This window comes from Colobus angolensis, unplaced genomic scaffold, assembly GCF_000951035.1.
Source record: "Colobus angolensis palliatus isolate OR3802 unplaced genomic scaffold, Cang.pa_1.0 Scaffold2, whole genome shotgun sequence".
In the NCBI taxonomy this organism is placed as follows: Eukaryota; Metazoa; Chordata; class Mammalia; order Primates; family Cercopithecidae; genus Colobus; species Colobus angolensis.
This window is the reverse complement of record NW_012115154.1, coordinates 8900998-8912396: the sequence shown is the minus strand read 5'-3', so window position 1 is coordinate 8912396 and position 11399 is coordinate 8900998. Positions and strand designations below refer to the sequence as shown.

At 45.9% G+C, this 11399-nt stretch overlaps 1 protein-coding gene across 1 annotated transcript in view; it reads left to right on the top strand.

Moving 5' to 3' along the window:
• Positions 1-4496: 4496 nt before the first annotated feature.
• The window catches only part of DENND2A (DENN/MADD domain containing 2A), a 116275-nt gene continuing 109372 nt past the window's right edge, over positions 4497-11399 (top strand). Inside the window, exons 1-2 of the mRNA XM_011941289.1 lie at positions 4497-4595; positions 7881-9020. Of these exons, the coding sequence (XP_011796679.1) occupies positions 4522-4595; positions 7881-9020 (1214 nt within the window). The 5' untranslated portion in view covers positions 4497-4521. The remainder of the gene's footprint in view (positions 4596-7880; positions 9021-11399) is intronic.

Sequence of the window (11399 nt, the reverse complement as noted above, 5' to 3'; positions counted from 1 at the left end):
CACCCGGCTAATTTTTTGTATTTTTAGTAGAGACAGGGTTTCACCATGTTGGTCAGGCTGGTCTTGAACTCCTGACCTCAGGTGATCCACCTGCCTCTGCCTCCCAAAATGCTGGGATTACAGACGTGAGCCACCGCGCCCAGCCAACATTCACCATCTTAAACTGTACAGTTCAGTGGCTTGTGGTGTATTCACCATATTGTGCAACTATCACCACTATGAAATTTTAGGACATTTCTATCAGGCTCATACTCCAGCCTGGGTGACAGGGCGAGACCCTGTCTCAAAAAAGAAAAAAAGAATACTTGAAAAAACCCCACAAAGATACGAGTCAAATGCAGTAGTGAGAAGAGGGGAAGAGAGGGGAAGAGTAGAATAAGGAGTTGGATGCATAACTGACTGTGAATAATCAATTGAGTTGACTCACTGCCTTCAGACCAGTCCCACCCAGCTTCTTAACTTCTGAACCCTCCAGTCAACATCATGTCAATGGCCAAACAAAATTTTTGAGCCAAGAAAAGATTTTACAGTATTCACTTTAGCAAGAGGAACAACAGGGTTAGATTATGGACTGGGTTGATAAACATCATCAGCTATAGATGTTAGAATTTTAAAAATACTTTTCTTCAGCTTGTAGGACTTAGTTTCTGAAACTTACAGAAATGTTCAAGCCTACAAAAATTATATGAACTCTTGTGTACTCATCAGCTAGCTTCAAAATTTTGTATGACTTTTTAGTCTAATTTTTGTTTGTTTTGAGACAGAGTCTCAAAAAAGAGTCTCGCTTTGTTGCCCAGGCTGGAGTGCAGTGGGGTGTTCTCGGCTCACTGCAATCTCCGCCTCCCGGGTTCAAGCGATTCTTCTGCCTCAGCCTCCCCAGTAGCTGGGATTACAAGCGCCCACCACCACGCCCACCTAATTTTTGTGTTTTTAATAGAGACAGCATTTCCCCATATTGGCCAGTCTGGTCTCAAACTCCTGACCACAAGTAATCCGCCTGCCTTGGCCTCCCAAAGTGCTGAGATTACAGGCATGAGCCACCATGCACAGCCAGTCTAATTAAAATTATTAGTAATAAGCCCATCTGGTTAATAGAAAGTTCTATTTTTATGGAAAGCAGTTGAGTGGGAAAATGTGTTATTACTATCAATCATTCCATTATCTCTCTTGGAATATAGTCTACTTGGATCACAAGACCAAATTGCCTAAAAAGAAATAAGGAACCTTGGGTTGTATAAAAACTCAAGCTGTCTTGAAGCCCAGCCCTTTGATTTCTTGGGAGTGAGAGATGCCCAGGCCAGAACATTGGCCTCTGTGGCCTTTGATTTACCATATTTAAATGCAGATTCCAGAGCAGCCCTCAGACAGTTGGCTTTGGTACGTCTTGGTACATTGGAGAGGTGCCCAGGAATCTGCATGTCTGACAGGGTTCCCAGGTTGACTGGAACTAATCCCTGGTAGACCACACTTTGGAAAATAGTTCTGTCTCACAATCCCAGACCTGTAAAGTGATAATGAAGTTTATCATGGTATTTTAAGTCACAGAGCATCCCAACTAGCAAATTCAGCTGGGTTCGTTACTTAATTAATGGTTTTTGGTTTGTTTGTTGTTTTTTTTTTTGACACAGGGTCTCACTCTGTCACCTGGACTGGAGTGTAGTGGTGCAGTCTCAGCTCACTGCAACCTCCATCTGCTGGGCTCAAGAGATCCTCCCACCTCAGCCTCCCAAGTAGCTGGGACTGCAGGCATGCACCACCACACCCGGTTAAGTTTTGTGTTTTTGTAGAGACGGTGTTTTGCCATGTTGCCCAGGCTGGTTTCAATCTCCTGAGCTCGAGTGATCAGCCCACTGCAACCTCCAAAAGTGCTGGAATTACAGGTGTGAGCTACCGTGCCCAGCCAGTTAACAACTGCTAATCATCAGAGACGAAAAGGGAAAGGTCAATTTTTTATAGCAGCATTTTTAATATTTTTGTGAATTCAGAAATGCTGATGGATTGATTGCTGAGTGTGCAGGGGGATTCTATGCCCCCTCAGTACCAGCCTCTGAAGCCCCCTGCACTTGCTTCTCAGTATACGGCATCAGCCGTTTCTCTAGGGATCGTGGTTTTCGTGCTGGAAGTTATTACTCCCTGATGGGAAGTGAGTTCACTTAAGTATCAAGTTGTTTAAGTGCTTTTTGTGATCTTTGACCTCCAGGTTCACACATGCATCTCTGTGCATTAGACACAGTGGACCGTTTTCCTTTTGGAAAAGCTGTGCTTCCTGAGAACTATAGGGAAACTGTTTTCTTGAGAGCATGGGAGGAGTTACAGAGTTGACTGTGACCCAGGCACAGCCCTGGTGCTGTCGATGACGGCAAAGACTGTGTCTCACTCATCTTTGAGTCCTCCGGTGCATCCTGCACATGGCCTGGCACCTTGTCCTAGTGCCAATGAAAGGGGATGCCAGCTTGGAAGAGAGCTGCTGGCTCATATGGAACAAGGTTGGATTCTTGTGGGTTTGGTCTGCATGGAGGGTGGTGGCAGTGGTGGGGAGGGGCTGTTCTCCCTGACGTCCACTGGGGCTGCTGCCAGATGCTGGACAGAAGAGTAGTGTCTGTGGGCCCAGCCAAGTGGAGGGACTCCAGAAGCTTTCAGCTCTGCGGAGCTTTGTAAGAGGGACAATGAGTTCCTTCCTGTCCCTGAAAGGCCTTTCAGGGCTATGCTGCATGATGGGATGGGCAAGCCCTGGGGCCTGGCTGCTTTAAAGAAGTAGGCTTGGTTACAACGTAGATCGAACCCTACAATGTCTGGTGCTGAGTTGCTGGGAAGGGGGACAGCTGAACTCCATGGACAGGCCAGAGCTCCATGTTCCTGTCCACCCACACACACACAGTTGGCAGATGTGTCTGTTCCTTTCCTTGCTCCCTCAGCTCATGGTTCCCCAGCCTCCCTCTTGTTCATTTGTTACCCATGTGCACTCTCCTTTTCTTTTTCTCTTCCTCTCTGGCTTTCCTCCCTTCCTCTCCTTCTTCTCATAAGCTACCTGCATGTCTTGAAGTTCTGCCCTTTGATTTCTCTGGAGGGAGAGGATGCCCAGGCCAGGACATCAGGCAGCCATCCCATCACCTAACAGGGAAACCATCCTGGGAAATAGGGTAGGAATCTTGGAAACTGGAGGAGTTGGGAGGGGGCTTCCCTGGAAAAGTAATGTGAATACCCAGTATCTTGATATGCCTTGAGCTGTAGTCAAGGAGGTGGCTCCCCTCCACTAAGGAGGACCAGCTAGCTGGTGTTCATGCCTTACAGAAGGACTGCGTGGCCCATCCTGTTGGCCTTCTCTGATGGGCCTCACCTTGCCAGCACCTTCACCTGAGCCATGTCCATTTATGCTCGTGTTGGGAGACACTTCTACCCACAGAGTTCTGGAAGGACTTGCTATGAAGCAATGAAGTTTAATCAGTTACTTCAGTTTATATGGGGGTCAGGCACCAGAGTCTTCAACTGCTACTTCTGAGCTGAGGCTGCTGCCTTGGTGTCCACACAGGCCTTTCTATTTGGGGGGTTTAAGGAACTCAGTGGGATTCCTGGGTTTGCCAAGATCATCTCCTGGTGTTCCTCAGACCAGACAGATGACCTCATGACTGGGTGTTTCTTCCTCCTCAGTTTGGAGGAGCTGGGAGGGGCTCCCCATGCGGGGCTCTGCAGACAAGGGCAGTGTGGGTTTACACCCAGTGTCAGGGTTCGCAGAAGGCTAGAGTATCCCTGTGGAGACAGTTCCACTTTGGTGTGTGGTTTATGTCTTGTGTCAAATAAAAGGGCAACTACTTTCTTCTTTGGGGACTATTAGCTCATCACAGTGGTTCTTAGAGAGCCTGAAAAAGCATTGGGTCTTGTTATTTATGTTTTGCTTTCTAAGTTTGTATGTATTCTTAAAATTTTTGGTGAACTTAGCTAAAAGATATATACAAAGATGGCCAGGCACAGTGGCTCACGCCTGCAATCCCAGCACTTAAGGAGGCTGAGGCGGGCAGATCACTTGAGGCCAGGAGTTCAAGACCAGCGTGGCCAACAAGGTGAAAAACCATCTCTGCTAAAAATACAAACATTAGCTAAGAGTGGTGGTGCACACCTGTAATCCCAGCTACTGGGCAGGCTGAGGCATGAGAATCACTTGAGCCCAGGAGGCGGAGGTTGTGGTGAGCCGAGAGCATGCCACTGCATTCCAGCCTGGGCAACAGAGCCAGACTCTGTCTCAAAAAAAAAAACAAATGAACAAAAAAGATATATACAAAGAGGGTGGCATGAGTTCTGAATCCAGGTGGACCTCAGGATTGCACCCTTGCTCTACCTGCTAGGCTGGGGATTCCAAATTGTGTGTTCTTTCCACCCCCTGCTCCTGGGTGGAACCTATCAGGGATAAATAGTTTGGAGTGTGGGCCTAGATTTGCTCCCCTCTGAGGGAGGCCCTGCTGTCGTGGCTCACTGGGTGTGCATCCCTGTCCCCCCAGGCGACCTGGAGCTCCCCTCGGTGCTGACATGATGACAGTGTGCAGGCTGGCCAAGGGCAGCCACAGCCAGACTGAAAACCTGAGCTGCCAATTGGCTGACAAGTAAGAACACTTCTCCCCTGAGAGTGTAGACGCTGGCTCAGCTTCTTACTCTCCTACCACCTTTCCTTGATGCATTCCAATTCCGGGTTTATTTTTCTAACTACTAGGATGTTCAGGTGTTTTAATTATGTTTGAGCCCTAAGTCTTTGCAGCTGTACCTGTCCACAGTCAGTTTTCCCATCTAATATCAGCGTGCTTGTTTCCTTCTCCCCAGATGGAGCCCTTTCTCTGATCCTCTCACATCCACAAAGCAGTTGGCAGCCACTGAGGGGTTCTCAGCTCTGCGCCCCAGGCTGGAACCCCTTACAGGGTGGGAGAATCCTGTAAACAGGAACTCTAGAAACTCTTGGGCGGGCAACCACATGGAGCAGGAACTCTGTCCTTGGGGACTAGTAGGGCGGTTGCGGCATCCTTGCCTCTGTTGCATGAGTTTTGTAAATCCAGTGTGAGCTTTCAGCAAGCCATCGTTTGTTCCTCTCGAGTTTTCAGACAGAGTTTCCATGATTGTGATGTCACTCCATGTGTTTGGGCTCTTAGACAACTATGATACTTACAATAATAATAGTTTCCATTTGTTGATACCAAGATTTAGGAATGTATGCTGTACTTTGGGCATATTACATGTTAACTCATGAATTCATTCATTCATTGAATAAATATTTGTTGACTAGTTGCTATACACCAGACACAGTAAACAACATAAATGTGGCCTCTGACTCATAAAGTTTCAGTCTGCAGAAGGAAGATGAAAAACTTAGGATTCGGCCGGGCGCAGTGGCTCAAGCCTGTAATCCCAGCACTTTGGGAGGCCGAGACGGGCGGATCACGAGGTCAGGAGATCAAGACCATCCTGGCTAACACGGTGAAACCCCCATCTCTACTAAAAAATACAAAAAACTAGCTGGGCGAGGTAGCGGGCGCCTGTAGTCCCAGCTACTCGGGAGGCTGAGGCAGGAGAATGGCGTAAACTCGGGAGGCAGAGCTTGCAGTGAGCTGAGATCCGGCCACTGCACTCCAGCCCAGGCGACAGAGCAAGACTCTGTCTCAAAAAAAAAAACAAAAAAACTTAGGATTCAAGACTCAAGTCCCTCAATTCCAAAGCCCATGTATTTAACTAGGCAATAGTGCCTCACAGCACATAGGACATTAATAACCACGTTGTAGATCATCAGTCATCCCCATGCAGGCACTAACCTGGATTGTTATGGTTTTCATGTGTGTGTCTGTCTCTCTCTTCAACTTGCCTCTAGCACCGTGAGAGCAAGGACTATCACTTCTGCCTTTTGAACCCTCAGTGAAATAACACACTGATTCTGACTAAAATCTGAATCCATGCTAATGTCCCCAGTGGTGACGGAACAATTTAAAAATATTTTCTCTTTGTAAACACACTGTTTTGAACCCTAATTGTTTATTTAAATAAGGAATTCTGCCTTGATAGCTATATTTAAAATAGGAAAATATGTTTGCCAAAAAAATGTGTTTGCATTTTCACAAGTTTCTAATTTATGCCGTGCAACCAAGAACTGTGGCATAATTTATGTGCTAATGTCTCTATTGAGGAAGAGGTCTTTACACAAACAACCTTTAGAATAGAAAGCTGAATAGTAACAAGATGCATGAAATTGCTACTTATTCATCTCTCACGGTGAACCTTAACTGGAGTTTCAGAATTTCCATGCAGTCAGATCTATACATTCAGAAAATGGGCACCATGAGGTGTTAGCTAGTGTCGGCACATCTAAAGTCACTGTGCCCAGTCATAACCTTTGCTGGTGGAAGAATGTTTGCATTGGAAAATAAATACTCTCATTTTTGGTAGACTAATCTAAAAATGTTTTCCTTTCAAAATGATTTTTAATATCTTCATGGCATTACCTAATCTCCTAAAATTACATTGGAAAGCATATATCATTACATATACATCTAGACCAGAACTTTCTTCAGTGATGGAAATATTCTTCTTCCCCATCCAGTACAGTAGCCATCAGCCACGTGGCGCTTCTGAGTCCTTGACATGTAGCAGGTGTAACTGAGGAACTGAAGCTTGAATTTCATTGGATTTAAAGTTAAATAGTCGCGTGTGGCTGGTGGCTACTCTATTAGACAGTGCATTTCTAGGCCAAGTGTGAAGTCTGAATCTGCCTCTTTATTCAGGCATTCATTCATGCACCAGATATTTATTGACCACCAACTCTCCTGGGCATTGTTCTGGGTGCTAGGGGTGCAGACTTGGCCACAACAGGCCAAAATAACAGAACAATCCCTGTTCTGGTGGCAAGGCTCATGGAGAGCTCACTCTAGTGAGGCTCCATGCCCGAGGAGGTTCTGTTCAGATGTACCCAATCACTGTGGCTTTGCCCACTTGAATCAGACAATTTGTCAAGTTCAGGGGTAGCACAAACTTCGTGACTTGTGATGTTGTTTTAGTTTTTAAATAGTCATTGCAAAGAACTGCCTGCGGATACAAAAAGCAGGAAAAACAGCGTATGTAATCTTTTACCTCATGAAATTACTCCTATTTTATTTCTATTTTTATTTTTGAGACAGTCTCACTCTGTCGCCCAGGCTGGAGTGCAGTGGTACAATCTCAGCTTACTGCAATCTCTGCCTCCCGGGTTCCAGCAATTCTCCTGCCTCAATCTCCTAAGTGAGTAGCTGGGATTACAGGGCCTGCCACCACACCCGGCTAATCTTCGTATTTTTAGTAGAGATGGGGTTTCACCGTGTTAGCCAGGCTGGTCTCAAACTCCTGACCTCGTGATCCACCTGCCTGGGCCTCCCAAAGTGCTGGGATTATAGGCATGAGCCACAATGCCCGGCCCATATTATTATTATCTTCATTTTACAGAGGTGGAAACTGAGGTTTAGAGGATTTAAACAACTTGCCTAAGGTCACGTGGCTGAATTAGGATTTAAACCCAAGCCTATTCGACTCCAAAACCTGATTGCTCTTTCATTTCACCATGCTGTCTCCCCAAGAAAAACACAAATTGATGATTTAAAAAAAATTTTTGTAGAGATGGGGGTCTTGTTATGTTGCCCAGGCTGGTTTTGAACTCCTGGCATCAAGTGATCCTCCCACTTCAGCCTCCCAAAGTGCTGGGATTACAGGCGCGAGCCACGGCACCCTGCCCACAAAGTGATTTTTTTTTTTTAAATAGGGATTTCAATGTTTGTGGTTTGTGACTTTCATATAACATTTATATCTAAGTTCTAGCAAATCTCTGTGACCAGCCAAGAACAATAAGAATCACTCACCTGGTGTTTGTCTTTCTTGTGCAGGGTCAAGCTGGAAGGTCCAAGGACTGAGAAAGACCCTCGAAGGCATCCGCTTAAGTCCTCCATTCCTTTTCTAGAGACTGATCAGGAGTCCGGCTTCAGAAGGAGCCCCCTGGAAGGGCTCCGCAACCTCACGCTAGAGTCGAGAATGGATATGTTCAGCTTGGATATGATCATCAGTGACCCAGCTGCGGAAGCCAGCAGGGCTGGGAAGAAGCAGCTCAGAGGCGTTCAGAACCCTTGCTCATCTGCCAGAGCCGGACCCCGGCACAAGTCCCTCAACATAAAGGACAAGATATCAGAATGGGAAGGGAAGAAAGAGGTGGCTGCTCTTGCACCCAGCAGAAGAACAGATGCACAGGGGGATTATCTGACGTCCTGTCTGGTGGAGAGGAGGAGTAGTGATGGGGTGAGAACTCAGGTCACAGAGGCTAAGAATGGAATGAGGCCAGGAACAGAGAGCACAGAGAAGGAGAGGAATAAAGGAGCAGTGAACGTCGCGGGACAGGACCCAGAGCCAGGGCAAGACCTAAGCCAGCCAGACCGGGAAGTGGATCCTAGCTGGAGCCGAGGCCGAGAGCCAAGACTTGGCAAGCTACGCTTTCAGAACGATCACCTCTCAGTGCTGAAGCAGGTCAAGAAACTCGAGCAGGCTTTGAAGGATGGGTCAGCAGGGCTGGATCCTCAGCTGCCAGGAACTTGTTACTCCCCACACTGCCCACCTGAAAAGGCAGAGGCGGGGCCCACCCTTCCTGAGAACCTGGGAGGCGGGAGTGGCTCAGAAGTCAGCCAGAGGGTCCACCCCTCGGAGCTGGAAGGCGGGGAGCCTGCCTCCGAGGCTGTGGAGGACAGGAAAGGTTCATGCAGAAGGCCCTGGGACCGGAGCCTTGAGAACGTGTACAGGGGCTCGGAGGGTTCCCCCACAAAGCCCTTCATCAACCCTCTGCCAAAACCCCGGAGAACGTTCAAACATGCCGGAGAAGGGGACAAAGATGGGAAGCCTGGCATCGGCTTCAGGAAAGAGAAAAGAAACCTGCCTCCTCTGCCCTCTCTACCTCCCCCGCCTCTGCCCTCCTCTCCCCCGCCGTCCTCTGTGAACAGAAGACTGTGGACTGGGAGACAGAAATCCAGTGCAGACCACAGGTAGGTGCCGGTGTGGCGGGGCAGAGCGTTGCCACCTGACTCTCTCAGTGGTTTATGTCCCTTCCTACCTGTCTGTTCTCAGCTGAATTATTTGTTTTATTAAACTGATGAATCTTGTAGACCAGATGGTTCATAGCTTAAGATACTTTGTTAATTAACCTGGAAACTTGGTAACTGATGCATGTATTTTGTGTTTGTTCTCAGTCCTCAAAAAAGAAGAGTATTTGCTTTTAAAAATTACCCTTTAGATGTAATAAGGACTTGGAATTGGGACAGTAACCAAGAGTTAAATGAAGGACTCATGTTAACCCTGGCAGTCTACAACCTGGTAGTCCCTGCTAACTACCAGTGCTTGAATTTTTCTTGGTATGGGCTTTAGAAACACACTGCCTGGAATCTACACTGGCCCTATCAGTGTCTATCTATGTGAGCTTAAACAAGTTATTTAACCTCTTGAAGCCTCAGTTTCCTCATTTATACATATGCATGCACGCACTGTGAATATTTTATAATGTCAAAATAACACATTAAATAATAAAGCATGTTAATGCTTAAAAATAAAATCTGTGCTTTGAAAACGATTTTTCTATTTTGCAACTTAATCTCTAGTCCATTTCTGTAACATGCTACTTGGTTTGATACCCACTAATCTAGAGACCAGGTTTAGAGCAATCTCCTCAGGACAGTTGTCATACTCCCTTTCATCATTTCACCTCCTATTTTCTCCTGACCCACTCCATTGAGCTTTGGGAACCTCCTCCTGAAACTACCCTGTCCCAAGGCCACCAGTAACCTCCATCTTGCTAAATCCAATTGCCAGTTCTTTGTTCTTTTCTTAATTGGCCCCTCTCAGTATTCGAGGAACACCTGTTGACTCGCTCCATCTTGAAACACTTCCTTCATTTGGCTTCTGGGTCACCCATGTTCCTGGAAGTCCTGTTTCTCTGGCTCCTCTGAGTTCCATTCTTTTTTCCTTCTGTCTGTCAGAGCACACCCCGAACCTATCCCCACCTCAACCCAGGGCCAGACCTGAGACTTTTCTTCTCCATCTACACTCACTCCCTAAATGATCTCATCCAGTCCCATGGCTTTAAATGTCAATGTCATGTTTATGATTCCCAAATTGAGGCATTCAGCCCCAGCTCGCTCTCCCAGCTTAAGATTTGTGTAGTCATCTCCTGCTCAGATCTTCATTTGGTTGTCTTATCGTTTGTACTTAACCTGTCCAAACCTAAATTCTCCATCCAGGCTACCAGTAACCACCTCCTCTTAAAATAATTGTCATCCTACTAAATGGCTTCACCCTTTGTTTAATTGCTTAGGCCACAAACCTAAAAAGTCATCTTCAATTCCTATCTTTTTCACATACCCCCTCCTAATTTATCCCAAATCTGCCTATATCTCCTCCACTGCTACCATCTTAATCATCTTGGATTCACCTCCCACCCCCAGAACATTCCTCCCTCAGCAGCCAGAGGAGTCTTCTAAAAATATAAACTATAAATTAAATCCTGTCACCCCCCACTCAACATGGTCTGTTGTAGGTCTGATGTAGGATGATTCTTTTGGCTGTAAATAGCATAATTTCTTATGTTCTCTTCAAGGGGGAAAAAAGCTTGCATATTCTAGAATTTATTTACATATATATGTGTATATATATGTAAATATATATGTTATTCCCAGTTTACAAATAATGCTGTGATAAGGAGCATATAGTATTACTAGTTTTGCTAATTACTAGCTGTGGGACATTGGACAAGCCACTAAATTTGTGTTGGCCTCATTTCACCTACCTGTTAAATGGTGATAATTATATTATAGTAACCACTTCACAGAGTTGTTGTGAAGATTGAATGAGTTAACATGTGTAAACATAAACTTAGTACAGAGCCTCTTCAATATGTGTTTAGTGTTTTATTTTTCTATGGCTCCATTCTGTTTAATTAATCAAGCTATATCTTTTTCAGTATCACACTATTTTTATTTTAAATTCATAATGTATTATTGTTATAATTATTATTATTTTCAGACAGAGTCTCGCTGTATCACCAGGCTGGAGTGTGGTGGCACAATATCAACTCACTGCATCCTCTGCCTTCCGGGTTCCAGCAATTCTCCCGCCTCAGCCTCCCAAGTAAAGGAGATTACAGGGGTACACTACCACGCCTGGCTAATTTTTTGTATTTTTAGTAGAGGCAGGGTTTCACCATGTTGGCCAGGCTGGTCTTGAACCCCTGACCTCAAGTGATCCCCTGCCTCGGCCTCCCAAAGTGCTGGGATTACAGGCGTGAGCCCCACGCCCAGCCCATAATGTATTTTAATATCTAGTAGGAATTACAGAAATTTATTTTATTTATTTATTTATTTATTTATTTTTGA